At 34.0% G+C, this 16,932-nt stretch overlaps 1 protein-coding gene and 1 pseudogene across 2 annotated transcripts in view; both read left to right on the top strand.

Moving 5' to 3' along the window:
* Positions 1 to 288: 288 nt before the first annotated feature.
* LOC145263223 (organic cation transporter protein-like) overlaps positions 289 to 16,932 on the top strand; it is a 133,256-nt gene continuing 116,612 nt past the window's right edge. The window contains exon 1 of one of the 2 annotated variants that reach the window (XM_080120307.1): positions 289 to 624. In XM_080120307.1, the coding sequence (XP_079976433.1) occupies positions 482 to 624 (143 nt within the window). In that variant the 5' untranslated portion in view covers positions 289 to 481. The remainder of the gene's footprint in view (positions 625 to 16,932) is intronic. The other variant, XM_080120308.1, reaches the window with a different exon arrangement.
* On the top strand, positions 12,379 to 12,495 carry LOC145263338 (5S ribosomal RNA; annotated as a pseudogene).

Genomic DNA, 16,932 nt, shown 5'->3' on the forward strand with positions numbered 1-16,932 from the left:
TGCCGTATATAAATTAATCCTTATCCTCGAGTGGCCTCCGTGCCTTGATATGTAGTGTCCGCTTCGTAAAAGTTTTTTTTTTTAAAATATATACAAAGAAGTATTTTATGTAAGTATAAACAACGATTGTTTTTGACTGATCCACGAGGCAATAGAAAATTCAAAGTTTACTCCGATACATTCGTGTCTGAACTTAATTTTTATCGCAAGTGACGTTACGTGGCGCGAGCGTAGGTGTGTATGTATGTGTGTGCGTGCGCGCGTGTTGGGTGGTGGTGGGGTTGAATATGGGTGCACACCGTGGCAATTAAGACCAAACCCACCTGATCTCTCGTTTCTCGCCATGAGTTTTCATTCTGCTGACGACACACACAGGAGTCCGTAAACCTAACACCATAAGGCGTTAAAACAACAACAACAACAAACAAACAAACAAAAAACCGAGAAAACACACCACAATTTTTTTTTTTTATTTAATAACATGGATCCGGAGAACATCATTACCCAAATTGGAGGCTTTGGACGTTACCAGAAAATCCAATATGCTCTCTTCGCTGTTCTTTGGGTGGGTAGCGGAATCCAGACATACCTCTCCGTGTTCCTCTTGTACACACCACCGTTCAGGTAAGGAAATTTAAAATGTACTATGCAACCGTCTTCGACAATCAGTTCGACAGTGACCGTGCTTCTATCGGGCTGCAGTATTTTTTTTTTCAGTCTTAAGAGGTCCATTCTCCCAGGCTTTATGTTCTCTCATCGAGAACGGGTTAGTTTATTTAATATTTAGTTTAGTTAGACTACTGTTTCCATCTTTAATATCATTCTCACAACGTTTCCGTCGATGTAACCTTCAACCTTCTTTGTGTGTATCTTGAATATTGAGAGCATACGGTGGTTATATGAGAAAATAAAACTGTGTACGCATTATAAATGTTTCTTTTCTGTGTCTTATGTTATACATTAGTACATTAGGGGTCATTTCGAGTTAAAAGTTTCTTTACTGCACCCATCTGAACTAAAGAAAATCATGATTAAAATGTGTATGTCTCGTCTAAATAACTAACGATGAATATCTAATATGGCCGAACAGACGAGCGTACCTTAAATATTATTTTCATAACGTTTTAGCCGATATAACCGCCGACTTTCTTAAGCGCGCCTTATTGAACCACGGGAATCTTTATGTCGAATTCAGAAATTTGTACGGAATTTCGAACAGAGCCCTTTTATTTAATCCATGGGGGTAGATTATTATCGTTCTGTCAGCCAAGATCGAGTAGAAGTGTTAATTAATTTGTAATTGTGTCCAGAGTATTGACAGTTTTAACCTTTAACCTCAAAAAGGCTCTAGTTTAAAACTGATTATACCTACCATTTTTATCTGTTGCGCTGTGGAGCCTTGGTGGTTAGTTTATTGCTACTCGCCTGAGGCGCTCTTGCTAAGGGATATCAACGAGATTAATCAAGCATTTTTGCAGACCTGAGTACATTTGTTCTAGAGCACAGGTTTTTTTAAAAATGACATCTGATATTTAAACTAACCTCGTGAAACAGAGGATAAATAAAAACTTCGTCTGTATATCCGGCTAGCTTTATTTATTTATTTTTTTTCTTATTTTCATATGATACAAACACATTATATTTTGCACACTGAAAAAAATAAATAGAAGCATAAGTATTTAATGTGTCTGCTTTAAAAGACATTAAGCGATGGTATTGCATAATTGACTTTTGCTGGCATTGACGATCGTCGTTCGTGTTTAGCTATTCATGATTTTGTTCTCTTTCAATAACGCTGGATTGCAGGTGTGTTTTTGTGAAACGTTTGAACCGAGAATTGCAGATTTATTTTCCTCCATTAGTTTTACAAAACAAAATAAAAGTGTAGTCCATTTGCAAGACATATATTAGAAATCAAGTGGATAATTGGAAATTTACATGGGGTTGTGGGGTTAATACCTATTCAGATTATATAACTGAATAAAATATATAATGTTGGATTATATATATAAACACACACACACACACACACACACACACACACACACATATATATATACTATTTATATTATGCATTATATAATACATAATATAGTGTATATATATGTGTGTGTGTATATATATATGTGTGTGTGTGTGTGTGTGTGTGTGTGTGTGTGTGTGTGTGTGTGTGTGTGTGTGTGTGTGTGTGTGTGTGTGTGTGTGTGCACATTTCCCTACGCAATAACTCTGTACATTTTAAATCTACAGACTAAAAATTTGGGAAAGTCTTTGTAATCCGTTTTCGGCCAGGAATTTGATTGTTAAGGGGTATAAGTTCAACGATTTGACCTTTGAGAACTCTACCAATCTTCTCCGCCAATTATGGGTATAAACAACTGAAATTTTAGATATAGGTTCCTTGGACATGGATCTAACTTAATAACTTGATTTGATCCCCAAACAATAAATGTTAAGGGGTCATAATATGTGTCAAAGTTTTAAAAAAGTCGCTTTCTTTCTTTTTTTTTTTTGCTCAACATACACCTCCAAATATCTATAAAAGTGTGTGTATGTGTGTGTGTGTGTGCATTTCCCAACGCAATAACTCTGTCAATTTTCAGTCTACAGACTCAAAATTTAATATACAGCATACATATATATGTATATATATATATGTATATGTATATATATGTATATATGTATATGTATATATATGTATATATGTATATGTATATATATGTATATGTATATATATATTTATATATATGTATATATATATATATTTATATATATGTATATATATATATATATTTATATATATGTATATATATATATTTATATATATATATATTTATATATATATATGTATATATATATATATATTTATATATATGTATATATATATATATATATATATATATATATATATATATACTAGCAGGGCACCCGGCATTGCCCGGTCGTAAAATACGCTTAAATATGATACTTTAATTAATGCAGATCTCGTATTTATTATTATATCATATTGGACACAATATATAGTAATAATTTTAAAAGTTAAAAAAAGAAATGACTCGTGCGCCACTACCAAGAATCGAAATCTAAACGTTTAGCTTACGATTTATTTTTTCTTTTGTCGTTAATGACTGAGCTACGAAGACATGTTTGCTACGAGGTTAAAAATTAAAACATGAACCAATAGCTATTACGTCATGCATGCATATATGCTCGCGTTCGACCTTCACCTGGCAAATTTCTTCTTTTTTTTTTAAATTTCCACACTTTTGTACCGATTTTCTCGGGCTAAAACCCATATATAAAGTTTCGCATGGGTTCGAATACCCTATATATTAAGTTTAATGTCTGTAGTCCAAAAATTATAGAAGGAGTTTGGTACGCAAACCTTTGTAAACAAAATATATACGCATACATAAATATATATAGAAAGAGGTTTGTGTATACTATAACCTTTTTACGCAAATATTACGCAAGTATAAATCATGTAGAATATCTGCATGAATATAATTACACGTAATAGTTAACAAAAGATGATTATCCCAGGAGAAAACTGGAAAACTAATAAGGAATTAATTAAATTAATGTCTAAAAAAATATGCAAATTAGCTAGATCTTTTGCAGATGAATGCAATTCCACGACCTGTATACGACAAAGTTGTATTTTCTTTGAAAGTAAATAGAAAAAAGGGGTTTTAATATGAATATCAATACACCAAAAAAGAAAACAAATTTATAAGAGTGTATATATATATATATATATATATATATATATATATATATATATATATATATATATATATATATATATATATGCTAGCATTTCAGCTCGGCGTTGCCCGGGTGTTTGGAGGTGTATGCTGAGCAAAAAAAAAAAAAAAAGGTCAATTTTTTTTAACTTTGACCCCTATTATGACCCCTTAAAATTTATTGTTTACCGCTCAAATAAAGTTATTAAGTTAGATCCATGTCCAAGGAACCTATATCTAAAATTTCAAGTGTTTAGGCCCAAAATTCTAAAAGGTCAAATCGTTGAACTTTGACCCCTTAATCGCAAAATTTCTGGCCGAAAACTGATCACATCGATTTTCCCAAATCTCAGTACCCTGTATATCAAATTTCGAGTCGTTAAACTGAAAATTGACAGAGTTATTGCGTAGGGAAATGTACACACACACACACAGAAACAAACACAGACACTTTCACTTATATATATATATATATATATATATATATATATATATATATATATATATATATATATATATATATATTAGCCATGGTTGCCCGGCGTTGCCCGTGTCGACATAAAGTTCCGTCTTGAACACACCTACTATACTAAGGATATTAATTATTTTCATTATGGGTAACGTTGATACCCCTCCCCCCACACATACAACAATTTCAAAAATAAAAGAACAGATAAAAAATGTAAATGTAATCGCCCAAAAAGAAAGAAGTACATGATACCCTCTCCACCAGATGAGATTCTAACAATAGTAAAAATCATTTATTTATGGGCGTCCAAAATGGCTACCCTTAAAAATATGCGAAGGGAATGCGGTATTATATCGGAACACGCTTACACATTTCCTTTACCCTATCTCTTCCCTCTTTGCCGTCGATGGCTGTTCAACAGTCGACCAAAGTAAAATCTTCCTAAGGAAATATCCTTATCTCGAGAAAGTTCTTCCACCGGTAATGAACAGCCGTAAAAATAAAATAAAATAAAAATATTAAGTTTTCTTGAAAAAAACTGAATTTTTTCATGTACTTTCTTCTACCAATTTACATTTTTCGTCAACATATTTTACCTATTTTCTTTAATATATATATATATATATATATATATATATATATATATATATATATATATATATATGCGTTTTATTTTTATTACCGTGTTTTTCTGTTAAGTTACATTATTGTTTCGGTTACACGACTGTTTTTTGACATTCATGTAGCTTCCTCAGACTTTTACAGAAATGTTCGTTTATGGTGGAATGAAAGGGTGGATGGTGTCAGGGGAGGGTGCAAGAGAAAAGCGGAAAAAGAGGAAGGGAACAAGGGGGAGAGTCTGAGGAAGCTAGATGACGGCCAAAAAACGGTCGTGTAGCCGAAACAAAAATGTAACTTAACAGAAAAATACGGTAATAAAAAATAAAAAGCATATTTGCTCTACAACAGTATTGAGCACTTTGTTCAGGTTTTTATTAATTACCATTTCTACTATATATATATATATATATATTTCCGTGCCCCCCCCCCCCCCCGCCAAAAAGTCTTGAAAAAGAAACAAAAAATCTTGTATTTACACCCAAGAATTTACGGTGAAAAAAGTAAACTGTCCTCTTTTCTTGAAGGAAAAAAAACAATATTTTGCAAAATAAAATATATATATATATATATATATATATATATATATATATATATATATATATATATATATATATATATATATATTTATATATACAAAATAAAATAAATAAAAATATTTTAAGTCCTTTTCAGGTTTTTGTTATTTTTGATTATTTACATTTGTATTTTTTTTTCGGTAGTTTGCTTGTTTTTAAAGCGTCTGTTAGAACGCTTGGTTTAAACCGATGATTGCCGGTCTCGCCCGATCCATGCATGCTTGACGGGAATTCCCGAGAATCCGGGTCAAATTATGTAAGAGTATCGAATATTTAAAAATAAACCAAAACATATTTCTGCCTACACGAAATTATTTTTTCACGCTAGAAACGTCTTGCGATTACCAAATTAATTTATCTGGGAAGAGTTTGTATTTTTATCTTTCGAATTTTGGAACGTATAAAAAAAAACCCCATCAGGAAAAATAACTCTACTCGTTTCATAAAAAAATCGAAGTAATAATTCCAAATAAATGTAATTAAATATATTATTAATATAATTGTTATTTAGAGTTGGTGAAATAAAATAACAATCTTATATAGAACACTTAAAACAACTCTCTCGCTAGAAACTTAAACTAATATACAGCTATTTTACGTATATTACGTAACATTAAAAATGTTTAGACCAGGAACTGGCTGAGTAATTTGGTAGAGGCCGCTGTGGTCTAACTTTTGTAAGCTTTTGTTTTTATTTTTTGGCCTCAAATCAAATTAAAAAGTTTGATCCATGTCAAAGTAACCTACATCTAAAATTTCAAATTAAATTGAGGAGTGTGGTATCGTTTTCAAAGGTCAAATCGTTTAACTTTCACCCCTTGACAGATACATTTCTGGTCGAAAACCGATTAAAAAGATTGTTTATTGTTATATAAACATGCTCACATCCCGCTGCTACAAATAGCCACTTGTTTCAATCAAACAACAGATATCATCAGGCAGCGACTTGACTATTCAAAAGTTCAATGAATAAATAATAGATTATTCATTGAACTTTTGAATAGTCAAGTCGCTGCCTGATGATATCTGTTGTTTGATTGAAACAAGTGGCTATTTGTAGCAGCGGGATGTGAGCATGTTTATATAACAATAAACAAGTATTATCAGCTCTTTTTATTGAGCACTATCTAACAACCTCGTTGAATTCATTAGTCCATTACTTTTGAATATAAAAAAACCCGAGTATATATATATATATATATATATATATATATATATATATATATATATATATATATATATATATAAATTGGAATAAAAGTTTTCCGCTTTATTATACAAAGTAAAATATCACAACATACTTTTAAGATAGCTCAAAAGTATATTATTAGATCTATACATACATTTTATGCTGTATATTATAAATAGTACACAGACACACGGACACATATATATAATGCCTACTGGGGAGAACTTGAATGCCTACTAGACACTGTCCTCGGGTGTCTAAGGTCTCTCTGTACAGGGGTTTGTCAGAACAATCTGGCATGAGGATACTTTTTCCATAGAAGTAAACCCTGACCAAATATTCAAAATCACATTTTGTATTCGCTGGCCAAATAAGATCTCCTCACTACGGCTACCCCACAGATTTTTCTGGGGAATGGTGCACCTCCTCCAAGTGATATTACCTCAAGTAATAGCACAAAGTTGGATACTCCACCAGACTAGATAAATTCTTGTCCTGGAATCCAGTAAGACCAAGAGACCAACATGAAAGATATACTACAACGTATAAAAATGGTTAATTGGGGAGAGGAAAATTATGTTCTCAATTTCTTTACTAACTCAGTGCTTGAGAGATAAAGAACTTAAATGGAACATTCGAATATCTATGTATCGCATATAGAGTTCAAGTGTTAGCCCCTGGTTGTGGGCCCCTTGATTTCTGAGAACTTCGACTGAAGTAAAATAAATGTGTAGTGTCGTTATCTAAACGTTATCTTATCTATCTATCTCTACAGTGACGTCAAAATGAAATTCCGCACTTTTAATTGAAACCAAATTGAACGTAACTATTCAAACAACTTTTACGTCAGTTGATTCACCTTTTACACCTGCAAAATTTTACCCTTTAATATTTGACTTTTAATTGAAGTACCCTAGTTATTTCAGACTCAAACACCAAGCCACGACAAATCACATTAACCAGGTGTTAGATATATTACCATACGTAGCTAAGAAAATCGTTACTGAAAGAAGAAGAATGTTTCAATGAATGTATTTATTTTAAAACTTTTACGATAATAATAAAAGTTTGGAATTGCACGAAAGTTTTATTTTTTAAAACGTGTTAACATAGATACATAAATACATGAATAAATAAATTAATGTAAAGCTGGCTGACGGGTTCTGATCTCGTTTAACAATAGTAGAAAAGAATAAAACACGGGGGGAATCGAAAGAACGTCGCACTAAAAACTTCGATTGAAATTACAAGAAAAGAAAAATATTCAAGCAAACAGTCCGTCTGTTTACAGAACGAGTATCTTTGTAAATAGCGTCGCGTATTTTTAAGGTGGAAAAGAGTAAGACTTGCTTTTGTGTTGCGAACAAGTCGACAGGACAATTCTTGACACAGTTACTATTATTCATTAATGTCTACCCCTCTTAAGCAAAATCATAAAAATGAGCGGCTCTAACAAAATATGCTCCACGGTGTCTACCAAGCAAGTTTTTAACGCAGTTATGTTGCATCCAAGTGCTTGTTTTACAAGCACCTCGACGGAATGTGATCCTAAAAATTTGCTGCACTGGGGCCGCTCGACGTAAATACAAACAATCTGACGATAAGCAACATCTCACCTCAGATACCGGAACGCTTTCTACTGTAATAGCTGCTTTTCTAAAACTGTTAGACCTTGGAATTCCCTCCCTGCTACCTAATTCACTGACTGTACTAATACGAAGAAATTTAATGTAATGTGAACAAACATCTCGTTGCACTTCTATATCTGATTCACATTAGCTCACACAGACACACACACACACACACATATATTATATATATATATATATATATATATATATATATATATATATATATATATATATATGTATTATTATATATATATAATATATATATATATATATGTATATTATATATATATATATATATATATGTGTGTGTGTGTGTGTGTGTGTGTATGGTAAGGTGATTGATAATTTATAATTCAAAATAAATTACCAATCACCTTACTAAATATAAAAGTAGCTCTAGGGTATTTGCCTATTGAGCTTTGATACATCGGCTTTACAACGAACATTATTCTTTTCCTGTATTTTAATTAAAATAGTATTTATATTATAACATTAAAATACACTCTGCTCTATTGAAAATTGCTCTAACCCTCTTTAAATTATATATATATATATATATATATATATATATATATATATACTCCTATAAATTCGTTTTTCTTTTGTGTGTATTGATATTCATATTAAAACCTCTCTCTCCTATTTATTTTAAAAGAAAATACAATTTTCTTATATACGGGTTCTAGAATTGCATTCACTAGCAAAAGATTTAGCTAATTTGCATATTCTTTTAAACATTCATTTTGATTAATTCCCTGTTAGTTTTTTCGGTTTTCTTATGGGATGATCATCTTTAGTTAACTATTACATGTAATTATATTCATGCAGATATTCTACATAATTTATACTTGCATAATATTTGCGTAAAAAGTTTATAGTAAACACAAAATTGTTTCCATATATATTTATATATACGTATATATTTTTGTTTAATCTAACCATCCATCTATGTATGTATGTATGTATGTATCTATCTATCTATCTATCTATCTTTCTATAAAAGTGAACGTGTGCGTGTGTGTGTGTGTATGTGTGTGTGTGTACATTTCTCTACGCAATAACTTTGTCAATTTTAAGTCTACAGACTCGAAATTTGATATACAGGGTACTGAGATTTGGGAAAATCTGTGTAATTCGTTTTCGGCCAGAAATGTGGCTGTCAAGGGGTCAACGTAACACGATTTGACCTTTGAGAACTCTACCAAACTCCTCCAACAATTTGGGGTCAAGACACTTGAAATTATAGATATAGGTTCCTTGGACATGGATCTAACTTAATAACTTGATTTGAGCCCCAAACAATAAATTTTATGGAGTCATAATACGGGTTAAAGTTTAAAAAATTGACTGTTTTTTTTTGTTTGTTTTGCTCAGCATACACCTCAAAACACCCGGGCAACGGTATATTATAGGTATATTATAGGTATATATATGCATATATATAGGTATATGTGTGTGTGTGTGCGCATGTATGTATTTATATATAGGTGTATATGCATGTATTTAAATATGTATGTGGTCCTGGATATGACCTTAAACTATATCCGATGGTGAGGCCCGAGTTTGCGGGCTTTGGAAAGTGTGGAGCCACCCTTTAATTGCCATTGCTCCCAGATCCACTCTGACTCAGAGTGGCAGTACCTGTTAGGGTCCTAACTATGGGTTAAATAGAAACCAACTTGAAAAAAAAATGTATGTATTCTATAAAAAATTTTCTTCAAAATCACTGGATTCGGCATTAAATAGCCTGAAAAGGGTAGATATACCGTAAAACAAACAACCGACCAACTAACTAAATATGTATGTATATGCATGCATTTATATATATATGTATGTGCATGTATATATATATATATATATATATATATATATATATATATATATATATATATATGTATATATATATATGTATATGCATGCATATATATATATAGGGGTGCTAAGGGAGCGACCATTAAATAATTATGCTGGTCGCCATGGAACTCAACGCCCAAGGAGTACCTAAAGTGGCACTTATGCACTTATGTTATCGTGCTATTTTTTAAAATAGTATTTTCATGTTAAATTCAAATTTTACAATATCTTTTTCTTTTATTAATTTGTTAGGTGAAAGTACAGATAACCCGGTCGGTTTCTAATGTGTGGAAAATCTAGCCCCCCCCCAAAAAAGGGGTACTCTGGATAGTAACAAAAAATTAAAATTGCTTCAGTCTCGAAAGATTTCTTCTCTACTGAACAAGGAAAAAACGGTGAAGTGTAGTTCACCTTCTATTTCTCTCCCCCCCCCCTTTCTTCTTCTCTTAATATCTCTCTCTATCCATCTCTCCCTTTCCCTCTCTCAATCTATCTTTCTCTCTATATCACCCTCTCCATCTCTCTTTGAGCCCCTTTCTCTCTCTAACTCCCTCTATCTCTCTCCTTTCCACTGTCTCATCCCTCTCTGTTTCTAACTCTCCCCCCCTCTCTCTGTTTATCTATCAATCCCTTTATCTCTCTATCTCCTCCTCTTTCTCTATTTTCCTCTCACTTTCTCTTTCATATCTATATATCTTCTTCTCTATCTATCCATATCTAATCCCTCATCCTATTTTAGTCTCCTAAATTAATTACAGTGAATAAGGCATTGTAAAACATGGATAAATCCTATTTTAGTCACCTAATTTACTGACTGTGAGAATAGAAGTTATTTGGAAATTACTGCTACCTTGAACAGCACCAGAGTAACTGGTAAAACCTTTCTAATTAAATTGATTTTGGCAGCCATTTGGTAACAAAATGACATAGCCTTAGCCCTTGCTGCATGGGGAATACCTGCGACCTTGCTGCCAAGTGGAAGAATTATTTATTCTACTTTAAAACATTCAATTTTTCAAAAATCTCATGTTCGGCATCTCCAAAACATCCAATATGGGGAAAAATATTGCAGAAATGCAAACTTATTGTTTAGGATGAATGCACAATTGTACGCAAAAAATCACTTGCGGCTCTTGGTCGATCCTTGCAAGATTTGCGTAGTAATGTCAGACCATTTGGGAATGCAGTAATATTGCTTGCAGGAGATTCCAGACAAATGTTACCGGTTATTATTCAATCAACACCAGCTGATGAAATAAATGCTTGCCTAAAATACTCTACTTTTTTGTTCCATGTGAAGACATTAAACTTAACTCAAAATATGCATGTCCAGTTGCAGACTGTTCGATCCGCACAAAATTTTTTGCATCACTTGTGGGAAATTGGGTACGAAAAAGTGCCAGTTGATCAGAGTTGAGGGCAAAATTCTTTGACTTTTAACTTCTGTAATTTCTGTAATTTTAAGAATAGTTAGTTTAAAAGGTTTTTGCAGATATTCAAATTATAAGAATTCCATTTGACTGAGTGAATGAGCTATTCTTGCAGGTCAATACAAAGATGCCCATGAACTTAACGCTATTATTCAATGTAAAATTCCAAGTGAGGTAGTCAAATACAAATCCATCGACACTGTTGTGAAAGCAGATAAAGTGGTTAATTATCCAACAGCTATATTTGCCAGGGATGCCAACGCATGTATTGCAACTGAAATTTGGTATACTAATTATCATGTTGTGAAATATAAGCCAATCCAAGCTTTGCAATGGCACATAACTTGCAGTAAAAAAAAAAATTAACAAACAATATCATAGAAACAACAATCTTAACAGGACTTTTCACAGATGAATGTATCTTCATTTCATGCATTCCTATGATTCCACCGGATAAATCATTGCACTTTAGGAAATTGCACTTTCCAATATTATTGCAATAACCATCAACAAAGAACAGGGAACAATCTTTACAATTGTGGGTCTTACAGTTACACACTGACTGTTTTTTTACATGGACAATTTATGTTACGTATTCAAGAGTCACCAAACCAGAAAATCTCTATATCAGCTAAAAAAATGGAACAACAAAAACTGTGTACCCATGCAAAATGGAAAATTAAACCTATTAGAAACATGCTTTTTCTCATTTTGGAACTTTTTCCATTGCGCCAATTTGAGCCACAGCAACGCGTGGCAGGGTGTGTATATATATATATATATATATATATATATATATGTGTGTGTGTGTGTGTGAGCTAATGTGAATTAGATATAGAATATATATATATATATATATATATATATACGGCATAATCGCGTTGACACTCCGATTCTCGTCAGATCACCGAAGTTAAGCAACGTTGATCCTGGTTAGTACCAGATGGGTGACTATTTGGGAATTCTAGGCGCTGTATGCATATATATATATATATATATATATATATATATATAAAGCTGAATGTGTGGTCACGAATAGGCTCCTATATGGTTGACTATTTTAAAAAAAACTGATTATATATAATGATAGAAGATGTATCGAGACACAGGAATGGGTATGTTTGATCTGGCAGAACTGTGATTCATCAAAATTGTGGGATCTGCGTACGCCCCTGGTCCACAAAGTGTGGAAATAAAAAATTTAAAATAAAAAAAAACGTTTACAAGTGTTTTTGATATGGATGTACATAATAATACTTTGATAAATATGTTTTAACTTGAATAGGGATGGTATAATAAAATTGTGGGGTCTTCGTTCGCGCCTGGCCACCATAGAATGGAAATAGGCACAAACTTTAATAAAGATTTTTCATATCTATCTGCGTAAGAATACTTTGATAATTATGTTTCAGTTTGAAGAAATATGGTATAATAAAATTATTGGGTGTTCGTTCGCCCTGACCTCCATAGAATGGAAATATGTCATAAAGTTTAACAAGGTTTTTTAACATAGATCCACAGAATATTGTGATAAGTGTTTCAGTATGAACAGGTATGGTATAATAAATTATGGGCTTTATCTATTTTAGTTTTACTTTCATCATATTTTGCTTTGGTTTTGATACCCCCAAATTCAATACAAATTTACAACTCATCCTTTTCATAACCTATCATACTTTCATAAATCAGAGTCCATTTTCTGTAGGCTGTTTTTGAACCTAGTCAACGACGGGTACTTTTGCTAGTATATATATATATATATATATATATATATATATATATATATATATATATATATATATGAGAGCGCAACATACGTATTTTTATAGATCATAATAAAAAATAAATAATGCATGATTACAAGATGTTCTCTGTATTTTTATGACGACACACCTAAATCTATGATTTATAAGTTTATAAGTCAAGGGTCATTAAGATCATAGACATTTTCAGCAATCCGACAAGAGCTTTGGAAAACTGTTATTTTCATTTTGAGTGGGAGGTGGAATATATTTGTATATACTAGTGATGGGACGTTTTATTTCCCCCTCCCCCGATTCCAATACAATTACCGATTCAGATTCTTTTCAAATTTCTCTCAGACATGGATATATTTGCTATGAACACCACGCTCTATAACAGGCATGAGGGGGGGGGGTGACGAATGAACAACTATCTAAGAAATTACTGAAACCTTAGAGGAAGACCTCGAGTGTCTAGTGCAATGGGGATAATAATGGATTGTAACGTTCAATGCTGCTAATATAATATAGCCCTACCCCTCTCTCATCCGAGGGCCGAGCCGCATCCGTCGCTATCCTGGTTCACTGGAGCATACTTGTGATGTACATCTGGCCGTGTTCGTCGCTCCCAGCTCACAGGACCATAGATGCAACACAACAGGGCTACATTCATACTTGTCTAGTGGTGGACCCCCTAAGGGTGATTAGACTCTCACTGGTCACTGGAAAATATCTTCTGCTGCCCAGGGCACGCGAAATGTGCATGACCCTAAGTCCGTGTGGCAACATTGTCGATTTCGGCCGTCTCTGGCCCCGCGCTGGATCCAGTCTATCTTTTTCATCATCTGGCTTCAGGGGATATCTGAAACATACTTTATCTTCGGCAATCGAGAAAGAAAGAAAAACTCTGGGACATTTTTATATAACGAAACAAAATAATTATTCATAAATCGGTTTACACTTGTTTAGTCGAGTTCTTTGATTCAAGCTTCATGATGCAGGTTGCTTACTTAAGTTCCACTAATCAATTTCCCAGCTAAAAACAAGAGCTTTTCAACTTAGCTCTTATGAGGTTTCGCCACACACACACACACCCAGGCGGGGTGAGAGCGATGTGTACGTCTCGATGCCAGTCAGTAAAAAAGCACTCTGGACTCTAACTCCTAAAAGTCAATCGTTTTTATCAAATCACAAATTCCTCCCTCCACCTTTTTGGAGTTATTCTTTCTTTTTCTTTTAGAGCTTATCTCTACCAGACCTCAAACCCCCACCTGCACTGAGGTTTTTTTTTACTTATTACCAATTAGGCATGATTGGTCACCCAGGTCGAACGATGCCTGGCGGCGACCCTTTGACCCTCCCATTCTTCATACCTATCAACAGGTTTTTAAAAAACAACCTTTCCGTTGTTGATAGATATATAACATCAGATGAGATAAACAAATTATTATTTGTTTCCTCTCTTCCTCTATATGATAAAAACAAGACCATCTCTTTTGACAGGTAGATAATTCCAAACCTGTCTCCCTTCTTCTCTTCCTCTATTTGAAAAGCAAGATCATCTGGTGTCGCCAGGGATCTCGTCATACTAAGACTAAGTATTTTTGCTTTATCTCTGCAATTATGTAAATGCAACGTTGTCTGTGTGTGTATTCGTTCCTTACAGACTCCAAAATTGCTGAACAAATTTTCTTTAAAATTTCCAGAACGTGAGTGCATAAGTCTCGGGGTGATCTTAGAATACGCCCGATAATTACTGATAATCGATAATCGATAATCGAAACTGTCGTGTCTTCAGACCGGACTCTTTTTAATAAAGGGATACATGCTTAACGTACAACGGTTTACCTAACCGCTTTCTCTTTTTTATTATAAGTAACATTCTCACCGACTGATAGCAATAGCTAATGATACACTAATTGAAAGCTCTTTGTTCAAACTTCTCGGCTTTATGTCCATAGAGAACACGAGTTGAAACAAATACATCGCGGGTATTGCTAAGGCTGCTGCAAAGAAGTTGGGATTTCCCTACTGTGCTAGAAAGTTAATTACGTATAAGAGTATCCTATACCTCTACAGGGCCACCATTCGCTCATACATTTGGACTGGTGCATTTGCTATATGGCTCTCACTCCTAGAGAGGGTTCATAAAAGAGTTGCCAACCTAATAGATCCCTCACTGTCTACTAAACTCCAACCTCTGTTCCATCGATAAAATATTGCAATTCTGTGCCTGTTTTACAAGTATTTTAATCGAATGTGCTCCGGCGAACTCAAGGCACTTGTACCCCCTCGACGTAAATACACCCGACTAACCCGACAGGCAGCAAAATTCCATCCCTACACTGTAGAGATCCTAGATACCGAAAACTTTCCACTCAAATGGTTTATTCCTTCGAACTGCTAGTGTTTGGAATTCCCTCCAGGATCCTTGCATTCCTGGCTGTACTTTTTTTAAAATTACATTTTCACCCCGAACACGGCACATTGACACTTTGGTGTAGAGGGCTACTATTGGGATACTATGTAGGGAGTTGGGCAGCAAGATGTCGGTTGACTAGAGAAACAAACCGAGAATCGCACGATCAAGCCTTCATGTGGTTTAGACTAAACATGCAACATAACATTAGCTACTTTTATTTTCTCTACCGCTCTCCCTCGACCCAGGACTGCACCATAATAAACAAAGGCTCTGACGGTATAGACACAGCACTCTCCCTCGACACTAGCGCACAAGTACATGTATTTGGTGACTTTAATGTCCACCACAAAAACTGGCTTGGATTCTCTACTTACACAGATGCAGCGGGCAGCACAACTCATAGCTTCTCTATATCTCACTCCCTATCACAAATGGTTACGTTTCCAATCCGTTTCCCTGACCAGCAAGAACAACACGCATCACTTCTAGATCTGTTCCCGATAATTGTATAACGAATGCCGACAGCCCACTTGGGAACGCTGATCATGCAGTGATAATGGTTGAAATCGCCCCAAACTCCAGAGCCAAAACTGAAGAGCCAGTGCTCAAAACAACAAGATATTATTAAAAGGCTGACTGGGAAGCCATCAGAGATTTATCAGAGATGCCCCATGGGGGAATATTTTTTATCTCCCTGCTGAACAGTGCGTAAATGAGACCACTGAATGGTTCAAAACTACAATTGAAGCACATGTTCCAATGTGGAAAGTTTATAGCAAGCCCCACTCTACCCAATGGTTTACTTCTACTTGCGAAACTGCCATTGCTCAAAGGCAGCATGCATATCGCAGATTTACTCGACATAAGTTCAGTTCAAACAGACAGAAGTATATAGAAGCTAAAAGTAAGGTTAAGAAAGAAATAGCGATAGTTAAGAGAGAATTTACTGAAACCACTAAAAACGCATCAAAGCACAAAAATTAGGAACTCGTGACTTCTGGAAAATCTACAACAGTGTAGTAAATAATGGACAATCAACAATTCCCCCACTAACCAACAATCACGAGGCTGTTTGCTCAGCAACTAAGAAGGCTAACATGCTTGCCAGTCGGTTTGCCTCAAATTCCACACTGGATCCTTTCAACCAACTCTTACCTGACTTTTCTTTGCGGACAGACGCCACGCTAGACGATCTGAAAATCCCCCCCCCCTGCTCAGGTGCATGCTATCATAAAAAACCATGACACTTCAAA

This window comes from Euprymna scolopes, chromosome 38 (genome assembly GCF_053919585.1).
Source record: "Euprymna scolopes isolate OS-2025 chromosome 38, ASM5391958v1, whole genome shotgun sequence".
In the NCBI taxonomy this organism is placed as follows: domain Eukaryota; kingdom Metazoa; phylum Mollusca; class Cephalopoda; order Sepiida; family Sepiolidae; genus Euprymna; species Euprymna scolopes.